The sequence below is a fragment of the Pyrgilauda ruficollis genome, unplaced genomic scaffold, assembly GCF_017590135.1.
Source record: "Pyrgilauda ruficollis isolate IOZ18807 unplaced genomic scaffold, ASM1759013v1 scaffold3, whole genome shotgun sequence".
Taxonomy (NCBI): Eukaryota; Metazoa; Chordata; class Aves; order Passeriformes; family Passeridae; genus Pyrgilauda; species Pyrgilauda ruficollis.
In genome coordinates, this window is record NW_024524377.1 from 12,213,590 (window position 1) to 12,232,852 (window position 19,263).

The 19,263-nt window shown below is 37.5% G+C and overlaps 1 protein-coding gene across 1 annotated transcript in view; it reads left to right on the plus strand.

Moving 5' to 3' along the window:
- The window catches only part of XRCC5 (X-ray repair cross complementing 5), a 50,004-nt gene that overhangs the window by 523 nt on the left and 30,218 nt on the right, over positions 1–19,263 (plus strand). The window contains exons 2-10 of the mRNA XM_041473447.1: positions 1,371–1,484; positions 2,015–2,198; positions 3,870–3,918; positions 5,464–5,586; positions 8,271–8,459; positions 11,439–11,553; positions 13,179–13,317; positions 15,402–15,514; positions 18,876–18,938. Of these exons, the coding sequence (XP_041329381.1) occupies positions 1,371–1,484; positions 2,015–2,198; positions 3,870–3,918; positions 5,464–5,586; positions 8,271–8,459; positions 11,439–11,553; positions 13,179–13,317; positions 15,402–15,514; positions 18,876–18,938 (1,089 nt within the window). The remainder of the gene's footprint in view (positions 1–1,370; positions 1,485–2,014; positions 2,199–3,869; positions 3,919–5,463; positions 5,587–8,270; positions 8,460–11,438; positions 11,554–13,178; positions 13,318–15,401; positions 15,515–18,875; positions 18,939–19,263) is intronic.

Consider the following 19,263-nt stretch of genomic DNA (forward strand, 5'->3'; position numbering starts at 1 on the left):
CGGTCACAGGTCACAGCTTCGGGCCAGTGTCGCTCAGGACCCTGCACCTGCTTCTCTTCTGTCATCCTGCTGTCTGTGAAGAGAATTTTACCCCTTTTGGACATCGGGATGGATTTGGCTGCCAGCCACTGTGTGTTTTCAGGGAGCACATCACCAACCCAGGGAGGGTGTGCAGCTGCTGCTGTGGGTAGATACAGTAATTCCTCAGGCTGGAGGTGGGCACTGACAGGGCTCTTGTGAGGGCACCATGCAGCCTCTGGAGCTGCCTGTGCTCCTCTCAGCTTCTGCAGACCTGGCTGACTCAGGCACTTATTCCCAGCTCCCAGGCAAGCCTGGTGAAGGCAGGGTGAGGAGTAGAGTGCTGAGACTGAGTGTGACCTGCTGGAGAGCTTGTGGAGCTCTGCTGCTCAGCAGGTATTTGGAGTTGCTTGCAAGGCCTTATTCAGGGCTTAGACCAACATCTTTTCTCACTGTTCGTTCGTTTTGCTTTGTAGACTCTACATCTTGTGTCACTTGACAGACTTAGGATCATTGCCCACATCCTTTTGTCAGCTTCATTTCTTCTGGAATTGGATATATTTTGTATTTTAAAACAAGTTAGCTGGCTGTAGCCTAGGTAATGCCTGTGTTCTGGCAAATAATTTTTTTCAGGCAGTGTAAGTTAATGTACTGGCAGCCCATCAGACAAGGTTTTGATGTATATTTAGGGAACTTTGGTTTAATCCATGAGAATAAATTTGAGCTGGCCTTGGACATGCAGGGCCTCATTTTGCTGAATGCCTCTTATAACTACCTTCATCTGGATGATTCATCAAGATAAGGGGAGTTTGTGAAAGAGCTTTAGAGGACCTTAGAGTCAAATGAGAAATTGCAAAAAGCGATTTTATTTAATTCTAGTGTATAAAGCAATCCACGGGCAGACTTGGGCAATGTTTTTTGTTAGATCAGCTAAAGAGGTGATCAGAAATGCAAATGCATAGACTTAATGTGAGGGATTTAAGCCCCTAAATTGAAATTGGAATTCATCCTTCCAATTGTCAGCTAAAATATCTGTTTAATTTTCTGGTGCAGAAGAGCCCTTAGATCCCTAATACATTCATTGGACTGTATAGAAATTACATGCCCTTTACAGGTTATTTTGTAACATAGGATTTTTTTTATTTTCCCCTGAAATGTCTGGAACATGGTACAGGATGAAATTGTTTTCTTTTCAGGGCAGTTATACCAGTTCTGTCTTCCACCATTGTCTCTTCTTAACAGTTAGTGTCAAAGAAAACACTTATAATGGAGTTTGATTTTTAGGTTTTGTATGTACCCTTTTAAGTAATTATGCTTGTATTTTATTTTTTATTCTCACTCATTCTTTCCAGGTGGCAACAGTGCTGTGCCTGGATGTAGGCCCTACAATGAGCAGCTCTTCCCCTGGTGAAGAGTCTTCACTTGAGCAAGCCAAGAAGATTATGACAAAGTTTGTGCAGCGACAGGTGTGTGTGACTTCATAAGTGTTAAAAACATCTGTGAAACATTTTCCTCATTTACTGATAATTGAAATAAATGAGGAATGAGTGAGAATCAGTCTCTGTTTGTGCAGGAGTGACAGGGCTCTCTGTTTCAGCTGTATTTTTTGTGCATGAGATGTGCCAGTTGGGTTGGTCACCTTTTTTCTTCAGGGCAGTAGAAACTTTTAGGGAAAAGAATTGCTTTTCTCTTTCTGTAAAATATTTCAACAGTTATTAATTGCCACACAGAAGACTCATTTTGAGGACTGAATCAACCAATTTTATTTGTTTTATCCCAGATAGCCTCTTGTGAATTTGTTAGTTTAATCATGTCTAACTTTGTGATCTCACTGTAAGTTGACATTCTGAGTGGATAGCACCAAATAAATAAAAACCAGTAAATCCATTGTAACTGAAGCTTCAGAATTAGTTCAGCTTGCTCTAATCTGCCTAACATAGTTGTGTGTGAATCTACCTGTGTTTTTATACCTGTTTTGTGTTCTCTGTATCTGCAGGTTTTTGCTGAGAGTAAAGATGAAGTCGCTGTAGTTCTGTTTGGCACTAATGGCACTAGAAATGGCCTTGCCAGTGAGGATCAATACCAAAACATTACTGTACATAGATCACTAATGCTGCCAGATTTTGATCTGCTGGAAGACATTCAAAGTGTGATTAAAGCAGGCTCTAAACAAGCAGACTGTATCCTTTTACTGAAGAGCACTTCTTGAGCTGATTCAGCTACGTAGGAGACAGGAAGTCAGTGTTGCAAATTTGGGCTCAGCCTCCCAAGTTTTAACTACTATCAGAGTTGAGCTAATTTGTGGTTGTAAGTTTGTCCAAAAGCAGACTTAGCTGCTTTTTGACGTTCTTTTAGGCTAACAGATGTAGCCTTGGCCTTAAAAGGAATCATTGCTTTTATGAAGCGTTCTGTTAATTAGAGAGAACAAAGATAGTAATATAATTTTAGGCTTCAAATAAGGCATGTATTTTTAAAATAGCGTTACAGAACTTGGTTTATGCTTTTTAATAAAAATGTTGTTTATGAAGTAAGTCAGCAGAAGTTCCAGAAACCAGGCTGTTGTGGTTTCAACCCAGCTGGCAACTCAGCCTCACACAGCTACTTGCTCATTCCCCCACCAGTTGGATGGGGGGAGAACTGGAATGGTAAAAGGGAGAAAACTCGTGGGTTGAGATAAAGACAAGTAATAGGGAAGTTAAAAGCTGTGCACACAAGCAGAGCAAAACAAAGAATTGTTCACTGCTTCCCCAGGGCAGGAAGGTGTTCAGTCATCTCCAGGAAAGCAGGGCTCCATCAGACTGAACAGTTACCTGGGAAGACCAACACAGGAACTCTGAATATCCCCCCTTCCTCCTTCTTCCTGCCAGCTTTACATGTTGAATGTGATGCCAGGCTGTGGGATATCCCATAGGTCAGTTGGAACCAGCTGTACCTGCTGTGTCTCCTCCCAACTTCTTGTGCCCCCCCAGCCTCCTCACTGGCAGGGTGGTACAAGAACCAGAAAAAGCCTTGGCTCTTGCAAGCACTGCTCACCAACAACTACAACATCCCTATATTAATATCACTGTTTCCAGCACAATTTCAAGACACAGCCTCATGTCAGTTCCTGTGAAGAAAACTATCTCTACTTCAGAGGAAGCAGAATAGCAGTTTCAGATTGATTTATTTATAAAGTATTTCTAACATAGCCAAATATTACTCCCTGGTTTGAATGCCATTCATGTTTGAATGTGTTCTGCTCTTAGTTACATGTAAGGTGAACAGTTTTAAAGGGTGATATAGTTCCTTCATGTGTTTCATTTACATTCAGGTCAATTTCCTGTGTTGTCTCTCTCTGGCCATAAAACGGTTCCTGTGAGCTCTGTCCAGACAGTCAGAGATGTTTCAGAGAAGTGTGCAGTCACTCAGCTGGCTCACACATTCCCAATGGACATTGTGATGAGGAAGAAATGAAAAGCTTGTCAGATGCAGGTGGTTCAAAGAAAAACTTGCATGAGAAAATGATATGTATTGAAATTTTGTTGGTGGATTCAGAGTAACATTCTAAAAGTTAGATTGCCTCTTCATGGACTTCAGCCTCTCATTGGCAGTTGAGAGGCTGGGATGTGAAGTAGTCTTTTTAGTGTTCCATTGGGTAAGTGGGGCAGAGACAAGATCACAATACACACAAGTTATACAGGAACCTCTTGCACATCAGGTATTTGAAAAGTCTTTGTCACAAAAGAGTATTTCTTAAATAAAATGCATGTTTGTCAGTCTTTGAGAGGGAGTGAAAATGTAAAATTGTTTTATACGAGAACCTCTATTCATTACTTGATTCATATTCTGAGATTTTTCTTAATTTTGCCTAGTTTTGGATGCTATTATTGTGTGTATGGACTTGCTTCAGAAGCAAACAATGTGAGTATGTAACCCAAGGGCTTATACAAAAGTCTGACTTTGCACTGATGTTTTCTTGTCAGTCTTATATTTACTGTATGTATAAACATAGGAAGTGCTTTCTGAAAAAAAAACCCCAAGCAAACATTAAAGTTCAACAGGACACTACAGAAGTTAGTCTTCAAAGAATCCTGATGAGACATCTGACTTGTCCAGACTACTGGAGAGCTTTCTGAGGCAACTGGCATCTCTGTAGTGGAGCCATGAGAGTGTTAGTGCCATTATAGAAGGCACAAAGCCTTCCCTTTCTGTCACATTCTTTGTGTTCTGCTTTCAAAAACTGTTAACCTGGATGTTAAAATGCTTAGGAAAGGGCTACTGAATTTAAATATGATGGCACATTTTAGAAAGAAAAAAAGAAAACAGAACTAGAAAGGTGAATTTGTTAAGCCTAGAAATTTAAAGACTGTTGGAGATGAAGTGGCTGTTTGTAAATATGCAGGCTCTGGGAAATAAAGGTGTAATAGGAAAACAACACTCTTTAAGCTGAGAAAAAATGTTGACATCAGTGTTACAAAGTTATCAGTGAATGTACTTAGGCTGGCAAGGTGTTTCTAACACATTGAACTAGTGGTGCAGGGAAAGGAAGGTAACTGCATTTCCTTTCAAACCAGAGTTTGATCATGTTTCTAAAAGGGTTATATGATCTAACTGTGAGTGCAGAAGACTGGACTTGGTGATGCAATTTATATTTTTATGAATAAACTCTAATCAATGTGGAAAGCTGTATCCCTTTAATGGTTAAAACTGTGTTGTGAATGAAAATTACCGTATTTATGGCATTGTAGTCCTGAATAGTTGTGGAACACTGGGTTTTGTTGTAGCCTGTATACACCAACCCCTTTGATATGGAGTTTGCCTTATTTGAGAAAATACTATAGGGTAAAAACCTCAAGAAAATCACTCTTATGTTTGATTCCCCAGATCAAAACTGTACCAGTTCAACTGAATTTTATTCTGTCATTGGCCAGCCTTCCTGATCTGTACTGTTACTGCTTCTTAGTATATTAAGTAGTCTTGAAAGTCCATCTTCTCCAATGAATCTACTGAATTAGATTACTAAAATGGAACCCCCACCAGCAACAGTAATTTAAAATGCATTTTCACAAGAACAGACGTACAGCTGCAAAGGAAATAACCAGTGTAATCCATAAACAGCCTAACATATTTTATTAGCATTTTATCCACATTGATGAAAATTGGCAGACTTCCATTCATTTAGGTGTAGTTAGTGATTTATACAGTCACAGGGCTAGAATCCTCAATTTTAGGGCAGGAGGGAGAAAGGGGAATCATATAAAGATAAACACTTAGGATGAATAGTATAACCTATGATAGAACAACTTCTACCAAATAGGTTTATTTGCTTTATTTAATTTTACAAGGATATTTCTTTGGTAAAAGTAATTACAAATATATTATTTTTATTATTATTTTGTAAGGAAATAATTTTAAAATTGCCTTATAATATTTTTAATATGTGTAAATGTTTTTCTCTATTTTAAGAGGAAAGAAATATGAGAAGAGACACATTGAACTGTTTACAGACCTTAATAGTCCTGTCAGTGAGGATCAGCTGGGAATTATCATTGCTAACTTGAAGAAAACAGGAACTTCACTTCAGTTTTTGTAAGTATGAAAATGGCTGTTATGTACTATGCTGTCTTTTAAAGGAAAATTATTCTTTCTTAATAATTATCTTGAAATAGCTGGTGATCTGCTGGTGTGTGGTCTCTTCAGAGGTGTACAATGTAATATGATTATTGTAAGTATTTCTGTCTGTTATATATACTTTGAATTCCACTGATGAGCCAAGTCCCCTTGGTTAAATAATGTGCAAATAAATTATAAGATGATAGCTTCTTCTCCACTTAAGCTTATAGCTTAGAGCCAAAGTGTAAAATGGGAGACAAAATAAAAATATAAGCAGAGAATTAGGAAACAATAAGCCAAAAATAGCCTCAGAAACAGTGGTTTTGTCACAGCAACAGCCTAGATCCTTTTAGGTAGGGACATTACTGGGAAGAAATAATGAGGTAGTGTTGCAGATATTAATAACTTGATTCTGGTGTCAGTAGAGGAGCAGGTCTGAAGAGAAGGGTTGTATTCACAATGATGGGCTTGGAAGAGTGAAGCAATGTGTTAAGTGTTCAAACAGGAATCCCTTGATTGTCATGCTGTAGATATAGGCAATGATCCAAATGTCAATGGTGGTGTTAAGGTCTTTATGTGATGGCCACTGGAAGCTGTTGGCCTTCTAGAGGAGTTTATTTAAAAGCAAACTTTGTGGCCGTTTGTAATAAATACTTTCACAGGAGAAAGTTAAAGCCCTAGTTTTACCTCTGACCATGTACTTTTACCTAGATCCAGCATTCTGTAAGGAACAATGTTGTGAACTTAATAATGAATTCATTTAAGTCATTAGCCATCCCATCTGGAAGATAAAAGAGGGGTTAGGTAGGAAAATGTGACTGAAAATCATGGTCTGATCCTTCACAAAACATCTTTGCTTTTGCTTAGGGGAGGCTGGGTGCAAAACTATCAGGTTCTGTCTGCACAGGAAAAACAGTTACACTTCCAATGTGACGTGCCCCTCCTGGCTTATTTGAGCTGTTGTTGGCACTGGAGGCAGTAGAGGTGCATCACCATGAATCTGAGTACCTCTGCCAGTCAGAGTGCATCTTTTGGAGCCCTGGTATTCAGCTGCTGCTTCCCTGTCTGTGAAGCAGAAATGAAATGTGGCTGTTACAGCATTGGCTTCAGGTTTGCGCCCTGTCTCCCAGCCACAGGAGCAAAAGATTATTCGATTTTTACTTGCACAAATGTAAAACGCTTGTTTAAAAAAATTTCTTGCTAAACCTTTTGTTATAACCTATACTTCTATCTCATATGCCCTGATCATAGACTAGGTTGTAACTTGCAGCAGAGAGTTGGTTTTCCTCCCTGTTTCCAGGTGCTGAGCACTGTGTAGTGCTGGGTATTATGTACTTCTCATCACAGTAGTCTCTGGGTATTCTATAGTGAATGTAGCCTAACTTTACCTAGGGTTGAAGCTTTTTGATATTGCCATGTCAGCTTAAAAATACATTTTCTATATTTTGTCAGTGGAATCTGCTTCCTAAAAAGGTACCGAACACTTTGTTGAAGCTTGATCTTTAATTTTACTGTATGTGACACTGTTGTGCATAATGTAAACTCTGCTTATTGTCTGTTGCTTCATGGATAAGTTTAATGTGGATTAATGAGGTGGAATATGATAGAGATGTGTAGGCTGCTTTTTAAAAAACATAATACAGTGCTAAAGTTATTTCACTTTGTAGAAATGTGGTAAAAGGTATCATGTGGTTCATTCAGAATTGGATCAGATGAAAAATCTGCAGGTGTTTTCTGAGGCAAAGAGTTGAGGATCTTACACATCTTTCTCTACTGTGTTTGTTATACTTAGTTAACACTCCTGTATTTTGAAGAGCAGCAAAATCATTTTATCTATAACCCCTGGCTAAATTTTAAAATCTGAATCATGAAATGCATGAAAAATGTGTCATCTTCAGTCAGAAATTCACCCAGTGTTGTAAGCTATTAAAATCTCAAAGAATAACATTTGTTCCAGAAATATCTAATAGCTCCATGCAGAGAATGTCCTGCTTGCTGGCATTTGGAGCTGATAGAGAGTCACAGGCCTGGAACGGCCTTTAACAAGTCATGTGGAGCAATCCTCTGCTTCAGACTGGGTCAGGTGTGTGTCTGTCATTGCTGAGCAGTGTTTGTCTAACCTTCTGATAAAGATTTGCAGTGATGGAGACTCTTCTCTCTCCTTAGGCAGTTGGTTTTAGAGATTACGGTTTGAAATGCCTTTATCAGGTTTTTGACTATCTGACCCAACTCCATTATGTGATTGGAATGCAGGTAGAATACAAAGAACTGATTGTTTCCTTCTTTTCTGCAACAGCTTTTTATATTTAAGGCTGTCTTGCCCTCTAATTCCCTTCTCTACGAGCTTTATTTTGTTCAATCTCTTTTAATGGATCTTGCTTTCTAATCAGCATTGCCTTTACTGTCTAATCTATTCCTGTATGTGGATGTCTTTATTGATGCACAGTACCCAGAACTGGTGCATTGCTCTGGCCAAGATGTTACCAGTGCCAGGTAGACTTGAAATACTGCTTAATTTATTTTGCAAGTCCTGTGGCTCTTTATACATCTGTCTTCAGCTAGATAGAAATCATTGCTCTTAAGAACATTTTTGTTTTGTTTTTCTTGGTTATTTTAATAAGAAAGAAAGTCAAACTAACTGCTTCTTCTTTTGTTCTTAGTCTGCCATTCCCAGTGAGTGTTGATGATGGAAGTGGAGATACAAGTGCCAGTGTATGTGCTCATATGCACAGAAACTCTTTTCCAGTAAAGGGTTTAACTCAACAACAAAAGCAAGGTGTTGATGTGGTGAAGAAGCTCATGTATACTTTGGATGAAGAAGGAGGGCTGGAAGAAATTTATACTTTCAGGTAAATTTGGCTAATCCTAGTTATTGTACTATAGCTGTACTTCCCTGATTTCTTCTCCAAAAGATGAAGTTAAGTAATCAGTTGAAGTCAGTGGATTTTATGACTTACTGTACCCTCAGTCCCCTTCATACAGCTTCTTCAGTGGCTTTAGAATAAGTAAAAGAGTGTAGAGATTTCAGGGGAAAATTAATTTTCTGTATCTGTATTTAAATAAAAAAAAAACAGTTTCCTTCCATCTTTAGTTAAAAAACGTTTTACAAAGAGATGTAATTTGTGGCATAGTTCAGCTTGAATATCTGCATTTAATGGTAGCCTTTGTTCCTTGGTTGCAGACTACTTTTAGCTCACTAGTTTGATAAACTCCCACGAATTCTTTGAGTAAATGTTGTTTGTTGAATCCTGCTCCTTAATCACAGTCTACTGTGCCACTGTGACAAACAATACACTTTTTTATTTTTCATTTTTCTTGCATGAGGAATGCAAGAATTTAAAGATGATTTTTCACTTCTTGTTTTCCCTATGAAAGAATAAAAGTTTGTGTATCTCTGAAAAACTGTAGCTAATGATATAACCAAGACTTTTCTACGTAGGTGTTGTCTTAGTTGGGAAACAGGCAAAATGCACCTGCGTGCCTTATCATAGACTGAAGTTACTGTCTCAGTAGTTCTGTTCTGCAGTTACGAAAAGTGATCTTTTAGACAATGGGATTTTCAGGAAGCTTAGCAGACTACAGCTGTAATGTTATTATCCAAGGTAATTTTTAGATGCGGGTCATCCCTGTAGGTTTGTATGCTGTAATTCATCAGTTTATTTGTGGGATTTCCTTCCTCCCTTCCTCCCTTCCTCCCTTCCTCCCTTCCTCCCTTCCTCCCTTCCTCCCTTCCTCCCTTCCTCCCTTCCTTCCTTCCTTCTCCTTCCTTCTCCTTCCTTCCTCCCCTCTGATCAGCTTTGCACCTCAGCAGCCACAGGAGCTGCTCCTTGAGCATTACTGTGCATTAGTGAAAAGACATATGTCACTGTGTCTGTGTTGTGTACTAGTCAACAGAGCAGTCTGAGTCGCTAGAAAAAAGCAGGCTTTGTCCCTGCTTCAAAAACTGCACAGAAAAGCAGAATATTTCCTGGCCCATTTATCCTTTAGGATAATCCATATGCATGAACCTACCATGTGGCTTGGCCTCTTTATACTTTCTTTATCACAGACTCTTGCTACTTTACAAGCTGTCTTTGTGCCATACTTTCAGGGGAAATCCAAAATCTCTGGATAAATAGGCATTTGGCTAGTAGATTAAAGCTTTAGTTGGAAAAGTTGTTAGAGAGTATGTGAGGTTTTAGATGCAATTAAGTTGCTTATCAAGCTTTAAGAAGTCAGCTTTGCAAATCTGTCATGATAATTGGCCAACGCAGATACACTCTCCATTTTCCTAGATTAATTATTCCTGCTGGTAAAAATATTTCAACTCTTGTAAAAATAAATTAGCCATGCCAGGAAAGTGAGTGAGGAGGTTTTGTTGTGATTTTTTTGTTATGATACTTGGCCTATTAGACAGGATGTATTTCTGCTGCCTCTGGGTTTTGGGGGAAGGGATTGCAGAGCAGAGGAGAAAGGTTGTGTTCATAAAATACAAGCTGAAATGTATGTTTGCAAGGTTTTATTGACTGGGTCATCTTTAATTAAAGGCAGCATTTTTCTTCTGTAAATAAAAGAAATTAAAGGACAGAGATAATAAATTGAGCTTAAATTACATCTTTTGGCACTTATATGTTTGATTTTTGTACTCATCCCTGAATGTATGTGTTGCAGTACTCTTAATGATGTAGTACCATGTTCTTTTTTAGAATCCTGTATTGATGTCTTTATTGGTAGCAAAAAAAAAAAGAAATCTTCCTTTCCTTTATCTAAGGAAAAAAAAAAAACACCCAAAACTAAAAGAGAAATCCAGTGTTTATCTCGTATAAAAATCCCAGTGTGTTTTTACCTCTCATTGTGCTTTTAGAATTTAAAAAAAACCCAACCCTGTTTGTACTAGGAAACCTGAAAAGTAGAATGCCAAGTTGGATTCTCTACTGATCATTTTAGGAGTTGATCTTGATTTCTGCCAGACAAGTGCTTTAATCAAGAGAATGGTGGATTCCAGGTTTTATCATAATGTGAAAAAGAGGAGTTCAACTTTTTTGTCTTTGCTTTATCATGCAATAAAAGAAAAAAAAATTGAGCTTTCTCTGTGTTGGAATTTTACAGCCAAATTGCCAATACAGTTTATATTAGCTGAAAGCTGTTCTGGGGGGCAAGACTATTTGAATTCACAATTATATATTATAAATTACTGTGAGTTGTTAATTTTGGACTCCATTGCTAAAAGTTGTGCAATTAAGTTAAATAACACTTTTCAGTATAAATTGATTACGGTTCCTTTTTTTGTGTTTTTTTTGAACTTGTATATCTGCTGTTTATGCTAGAAATAGCTGAAGTAACTTCTTTCACTATGCCCTTAAATTAATGAGTTCACTAGAACTGTATAAAAAAAAGTCAAAAGTTAATTTCTACATAAACAAAATCCTGTTAATTGAAACTGGAATCTTTATTTCTTCAGCTTCACTATAGAAAGCATTTTACCACTTAGAGAGCTTTTTCTAATTTGTGTTGTTCAGTTTGCTACATGCCCTAATTGGATGAGCACAGAAAAATGGAAAATGCTTAAGAAGCAATTGTGTGGCTTTATCACTAGACCTAACACAGTGCCTTTAAGTCACACCATCATAAAGGCTCAAGATGGGGATAATCTTCTGTACCACCTCTTTTTGTCATTCTCTTTTCTGACAGTGGGTAATGGTAAGATTATTGATACAGTTCATTTGCTTTATGCAGTCTTAGCTGGAACAGTTTGGACTCCTGCATTTCCTTAAGGAGAGTGTATTGTCTATAATACTTTATTACAGTTCACCAGAGTTCATTGCTGTTTTCCTGATCCCTTCATTTAGAGAGAGCCTGGAACGTCTTTCAATGTTTAAGAAAATGGAAAGGAAGCCTATGCCTTGGCCCTGCCACCTCACTATTGGTCCTAATTTGTCTATAAGGATTGTGGCCTACAAATCAGTAAGTGTGTAAGGTCATATGTTCTAGTGTAATTTGGCAGCAAGTTAGGTGCAACTACATGTTATTTTTTTTCCCTTAAAGCTAAGAAAATAAAGATAAAACATCCAGATAATTATTATAGAGATTTTTGTTTGGTTAGAAGCCAGTACATCTAAAATTCTGGTTCCCACAGCAACTTTAACTTCCCCATACATGTTAAATAACTAACGTTCATAAGGTACAGAAATAGGAGTAATTGCTGTCTGCGCTGGCACTTGGTGGTATTGAAGTTGATGACACTGATTAAGAATGCTGTGATTGAAGATTTACATTCAGCATCAGTGATATGTGAGACTTTATATATATTTCTTAAGCCCTAGGCATGAGAAGAATTTTGGACATGTGTGTGTAAAATGGTGGGTGTAAATGTTTTACCAGCCATTGTTTCAAATCACATCTGTTGTTATTTCAGACTTGGAATAAAAGGTCTGATTTTCAGCTTGTTTGTACTGTTTGGCAAAGCTTGGGCCCAGTCTGTCTCTTAAAATTTATATGGTTCCTTTAATCAGTGCTAGGAACACACGGAACAAGTAAGTGTGTTTAAAGGCAGAAAAAGTGCAAATTTCTAGTTATAGAATAGTTAATAACTGTGTAGTGTGGCAATGTTGATGGATCTGGTGAGATGGAGTTTAATTGTTTTGTTATTTCAACATGAGACTGAGCCTGGTATTATGAAGATGAAATATATCTGAATTCTGAGAGCTGGGTATACTAGCCTTGAAAGACATCAACTTTCTATTTATAGTTATTAATAATTTTTTTTATTAGGCTATTGTGCCAGACCAGTGCAAATAGCTGGAAAGAAAAAAGTCCCTTCCCAAAGATGTTTACACACAAAATAAACTAAGTTTGGGAGAATAGGCAACATGAACTGTGTGACTAGCCTGAGGTCATACAGCAGTCATACTGACATAATCTATTCTGTCTTACTGTTTTCTGCTCAGCTCTACATTTTTCTTCTCATGTACTAGCTATACCATCAATTTCACTTAAGCAGAGAGAAAAGAAAGCAGTTTTATTTCCCTGTAGTTGGGAAACATTCACTCATTTTAAATACTTATTCCTTCTTTCCCTTCCAAGTCCCATAATGCAACTGGGATCTTTTTGCCTTTTGGGGAAGTTGCAGTGATATAAGGTATTTTTTTCCTGTAGTGTAGTAAGCCTGATGGAAAAGTTGGCCAAGCAAACTGAGTAAACGTTGAGTCTTACTGTATCTTTAACATATTCCTTAATGCTTTGTCAAAAGTATTTGTACAGTTGGAGGTAGTAAATTGCATAGCAAGCAAGTTACATGGTATCCTGTGACTCAAAGACTTCCACGAATGGCTTAACCTACAGGTTTAATGAATAAGCAGGACAGGTGTGCTGTCAATATGCTACATTCCATGTGTTAGGTCTCATACAGATGAAGCAGTACTGAAAGCACTGTGGTGGCAGCCAAAGATGCATTATTTGGCGGTCTTTATTAGTTCTTTATTGGCAAAACAATGCTGCACTCAGGCTAAGGATTTTTTGTGTGTTCTGGTAAGTACTCTGGATCCCATTGAAGTGTTAAACATTCATTTTCTTTGAATTTTGATACCAAGGTCACAGAAGAGAGGGTGAAAAAACTTTGGGCAATTGTGGATGCTAAAACCCTCAGAAAAGAGGATGTGCAAAAAGAAACTGTTTACTGCTTGAATGATGATGATGAGACAGAGGTTCAGAAAGATGATACTATTCAAGGTATGACATCTTTATGTGCACCCTGATGATAAAGGGAAGATAATGGCTTCGACTCTTAGGTCATCTAAGGGCCCCTTAGTGGTTTTAGAATGTGAGCCCTGTAGGCTGGTGGAACACAGAGACTGTTACATGAGACTCCTTGTTTTCACATATTTTGAAAAATCTTACTTTGCCAGTAGTAGCAATAATAATAGGAATAATAATGACAATGGGAATAATAATAATAGAACTAACAAGAAGAAGAAGAAGAACAGGTGGAGCTTAGAAGGCACTACAGCTCTCTGAACTACACGCTGTGGAAGGCCATACCTCAGTTCTGTAGTGAGTAGTTCCGCTACCACTATTCCATTTTTAGATCTTCAGTTGTACTGATAACGTCAATGCTTTCTTAGTGCTGCTTTTTTGTAGATGAGCAACTGCTCTAGTTATTCTGCACTTGGAAAGATGAAGCCATCAAAGGAGGGTTTAGTGTTCAGGAGTACTAGCTTTGCTGTACTATAACAGGATCAATCTGAAGTAGTGGTACGCAACATACTTTTTATGACCTGCAGCTTCTTTCTGAGCAGATTAATTTCCTTAGAAGACTACAGGCCCCAGAAAGAGCAGGAAATAGCCTACTTACTTTTAAAAATTGAGTTAAGCAAATCTGTTTCATTTTTTTATGATTGTATAGATATAATTTGTTACTACTTTTTTTCCTTTCCTTTGCTGTTTCAATCCCACACAAATAGGGCAAGTATATTAACTATAAAGAGCAGAACTATTCAGATAACAGTATAAAGAGTGCTGTCAGATGAATAACATAAATTGAAAATTAGAATAAGCTGTATTTTTAAATTTAATCTATTTCAATTTTAGCAGTCATAGGTGTTTCGTAGCAGTATCAGATAAATTCCCAACGACAATGTAACCTTCTTTAAGAAAAAAAAGTGGTTAAAAGATGGTCTAGTTATGTTTCACAACTTCAAAACTGTGTAAAAAAAAATCCACTTCTTACAGAGAATGCATTTTGAAGGATTTGCGACTATTCTTGGCTAATCTTCTGACTGCTTAAGTTAGTAAGTAGTTGTGGGATACTAGTAAAAAGAAGTGGTGAGCAGTTCAATGTGAACAAAAGAGATAAAAGATTTCCCTGACAGTGGTGTGGTATTTTAATGCTAAAAGAGCTACTGATGTCTCCTGGACTTTTGTGAATCTTTTGAGAAATGTCATAATTAGACAATATTTTGTATTTGCAGTGCCCATACTGAAATTTCTTTCATTCTGCGTATTTGCTTTTCAGTTTGTAGAAAAATATATCTGCTTATTTTCATATACAGGGATTTATCTCTGTTACCTTCTGCTTTTTTCACACCTGAGGGTATCATCCTTAGTCTGTGGCAACATAATAAAGTGATGACATTACAGGGAGGATATTGGAAGCTGAGATAAGAGAATAAGCAGTTGGAGCAGATAATGCCTCTTAAGAAGTTACAGCTTCCTATTTTGTGGGCATATACCTGTAATGTATGGCATGGGAAGTAAAATACAGAAATATATAAAAAGACCAGTTATGCATACAAGAGTGTTTTGGTTTTCCATTGTAAACCTTGCTTCTACTGTTAGCTCATTTTATTTCTTGTTAGTTCTATTATTATTATTCCCATTGTCATTATTATACATTTTATTTTCTGAATCTCTTCTGGTGTCACCTCGTGTGGTATGATTTGTGGTATGTTTGAGGTTGCTTGTATTGTGTTTGCAGAGAGTGTTGCAATCTGTTTGCTGAAATCTATTCTGATTTGCTTAAATCTATTCTGTGAGCGTAACTTTGTTAGGCAAGATGTTCCCTTATTTTCTTTCCTGCTCTCAGAGTACTTGTGTTATATAAAATGATGTACAAGGAGTGCAACTGCTGTTCGTGAAGTACAAAATGTGTCTATGGATGCTTGGGTTTTTTTTGCTAACAGGGAAAGTAATTTGATGAGCATGTGTGGAACGTAGCTGTGGGGCATGAATGCATTGTTAAAATATTCAGAGAGCTAATTTCAGTGTTAAAATTGTAGGCCCATATGCTTACCAGATGCTCTTCTCTTGTTCTCCAGGTTTTCGGTATGGGAGTGATATAGTTCCTTTTTCCAAGGAAGATGAAGAGCAAATGAAATACAAAACAGAAGGAAAGTGTTTTTCTGTTTTGGGATTCACTAGATCCTCTCAGGTGCGATACTAAATGTCTTCCTATTCAGCTTCCTGGGTTATTCAAGACAATTGATCTTGTTTTGAATTCAGTAAAGTCATGGTGTTCTATTGGGTTTCAGTATTGGGAATGGGACATCCCTACTCAGGTGTGCAAGGGTGACTTATTTGCTGATTCTAGTACATGTAAGCAATATGTGGTCTTGTGAAGGAGAGAAGCGCATAAATGTGGCCACTGGTCCCTCAAGTGAAGCCAGAGTCAGTGAAGTCAGATCTCTGCTCAGAGGAGACAGAGGTACTGTGGTCTCATTTCATCTCACAGACTTTAATAGTCTGTCTTCTGTTTAGCTCAGACAGCAGCCTTTCTGGGCTTTGTCCAGCCAAGAGTATGGCTGCTTCTTAAAAGAAGCTTCTGCCTCAACATTAAAGTGATTTTAAAGCAAGCCTGAACTGACTCCGTTCATTCTCAATTCCATAAGGATTAGTTTATGAACCATGACTGGTCTCTTCTTTCTATTGTGACAAAACTTAAATGTAGGGAAGACTTCCTAGACAAAGGTAGCCTAATTCAAAAACTCTCCATATTTCCATGAGATGCCCAGTGTTTTTAATGCACTTACTCTACTTGTGGTATTGGCTTTGGTGTTTGTTGTCCCTGACAGTTGTAAGAAACTTACTTTGAGCAAGTACTTTAATAAAAGTTACCCAGCACAAGGTGATTTCCTTCAGAAAATCCAGGACTTAAGCATTAGTAAGGCCTTAGGCACAGGCTTAACAAAACTGTCCTTGAAGAAGGACACATGAGGAGAGAGTACAGAGATGTGAGTGCCAAGTAATTGCTGTGAATGTTAAGCTGTGCCCCATCTTTTTTCTCTGAAAAAGTTTCTGGCTGAAACTTTACTCATCTTGGAGTTACCCACACCCATTCCTCTTCACCAGTCAAAACTGAAATGAAATCATAGGACAGTTCTATACCTTCACTTCTGAGAGCTCCCAGCCCTCCTGCTATTAGAAATCTCTCCCTGAACAAAGGACTCTTGATAAAGGCTAAGGCATCATCACCTTTAGAATGAAGGAAATATGCTACTGAAATAGGAAGCATCTGTGGGAGCTTACTCCCAAATGGATGTAACTAAACATCTTCTTACTTTACAATACAGGTGTCACAGAGACCTTGTGCACATTGTTGGGTGTGTCATTAGACTACCGCAGTGCAGTGTTCCAAAACATAAGCACTGAGGAGCCAGGAAGTTGTTATTTACTGAAAGGAGAAGCCAGCCCAACTGGAAACTGTAACCTGGTTGCTCCCTGAGGACTTTCACGCTTGTTCTTGAGTAATATGGGAGCTTGTGTGCTGCAAGTGATTGATCAAGGAAATATCTCATGCTTGAGCTTATGTGACCTAAATTGGCCAGGGCCAGAGGGGTGTTAGGGAGTGCTACCTCCTGTGCCAGAAACTGGATCTAATAAGTGAAATGTGTCTGAATCCTGTGTTCCAATGAGACAATTTCTTGGATCTCCCCATACATTATTAGCCTCCAGCTGAGTCTTACTATTGTCATTTAGTTCTGCAAGATGTATTTCACTGTGTGCAGAGTTTTCTTATGCTGGAGGTTGGCCTTCTGTTTCAACTTAGACTGACTTTATTTGAAAATGGAAACTAAGAGGAAAGCAGATGAGGAATATAGTGTTCCTGTGAGCAAAATGTTATTTCACGTGGATTTTTATTTTCCCGTTTTTGGTCAGATAGTGTGGTAATACTTCAAATACATAGTTAATAATTGTAGGGTTACAGTTAATTTTAGGAATATTTTTTGAGTCACAAAAATATGCATAAAATAATTAACAGTTGTTTTTAAAACTTTTCAGTGTACCAAATATTGATTTTAATTAGTTTTTATTATGTACTTCTCTTTTCTCTGGATTTCATAACAAACAGAAATTATATCTTAAAGTGTGCTCTGGTCCTGTAGCCAGGAGTGTGAGTAGTTACGCCCAGTAGTAGCTGCACATCCCCTCAGTGGAATAAAATTGAGGTGTGCTTGCAGGATTAAAATTACAGTGAATAGATAATGATGTCAGGAAGTTTTTAACAACAGCTGGAATTTTCAAGACCCATGTGTTAAGTTTTGCTTCCTAAATTTTATTGTTTGGAATGATAAAACTGACACTATTCAAATGTATGTTTTATATTAAATTGTTTCTTTAAAAAACTTCGATGGAAAGATGATTCATTATTGACTAGGAAAACTGGAACAGCTCCAAATACATAATTAAATGAGGAATAGAACCACCTTATATTCTTTTCCTGAGTTGTTCACATCCCTCAGGAAAGAAGATCAGAGGCCGCTTAGACTTTGATTTTTAATTTATAAGCCATGCCATCTAAATCAAGAAATAATACCTGAAAGTATTAAAAAGGGACAATTCCTTTTGCAAACAAAAAAAGGTGTAGTGATATACACATCTGGTTACGTATACTGTACTGAATGTAAAATTTCCTGAGCATTTAGAGACAGAACAGGAAAGAAGGATTGCACGTAGAATAATCTGAGCTGAAGAATCGTGCTGTAATACAGTAAAGAGATCTGCTCTGGTGCAGGTTGTCACTGACTTCAACAGCCTTATGGTAATTTGCTAAATAAAGAAGATAAAATAAAAAGGTTAAATGAATGAAAGAAAAATCAAAGATATAATGAAGTTAGTTCTGTGACTGTAATTCAAAGAGTTTTTTCTTTAACAAAGAGAGGTTATTTTAATCAGTGTCCATAGTATTGTGATCCTTGTGACCGGTCTTCTATGATTGCAGGCTTTCTGTGTGTGTGTGAGCTGCTGTAGCTCCAACTATTCCAGTGATGCTCCTTGAGGAAACTATTTTTCTTTTTGTTTTAGATTCAGCCATGTTCATGAATAGATTAAACTCTGCTAACAGAAGTGCTTCTTTGCTGGGTTGGTGTTGCAGTAGCTTTATTAATTAAAGATGTGACTTTTTGCAGCTCTTTTTGATGTATTTTTGCTGGGAAAATTTAATAGCCTAGATATGGTAACAGTTAGGTTTAGGTCTTGTATTAACTACTGTAGTTTTCCACAATGACTTGAATTACTGAAGTATAATTCAGACTGGTAACAGCTGCCAGTAGCACTTTCTTGTTCCTGCCCATCACTAGGAAGCTATGAGAGTATCCTAGCCAATATGACTGAATATTCATTAAGTGATAAATGGAGATATAAGACAAATACAGGGCTTTAACCTCTATGCACTGTAATTAAATTTAGTGACTTCTGACTTGAGTAATGCTAGTTGTTTTGTAATTTAATTGGTCTAGTTGTATTAGTGACCTTTTCTTTAGGTCAGGCTAACTCTTGACCATTTGAATCTGTAGATCCGGAGGCATTACTACATGGGCAACCAAGCTCTGAAGGTCTTTGCAGCAAAAGGTGATGAGGTAAGGTCAACTGCAGTTTAATGCTAAACATATTTTGCTGCAGAACAAAAAAAAGACTAGTAGTGATGCTTGAGATTGTCCTGTCTTTCTGTGTTAATAAATACTTCTAATACAGCTTACAGAAATGTCTTATTTCCCAGTAGGTTAAAAAGAGGTTGGATTAATCCCCAAATGAATACAGTATCTCATGAATAATGAAAAACTTGTAGATACTATGTTTGAGCAAGGTTATGAGGAAACTGAAATTGGTGCTGAAGTTGATTCTCATGCAGAGCAACAGTGTGCCCTGTCACTGTGTTATTTAGAACAGACCTTCAAAGCACTG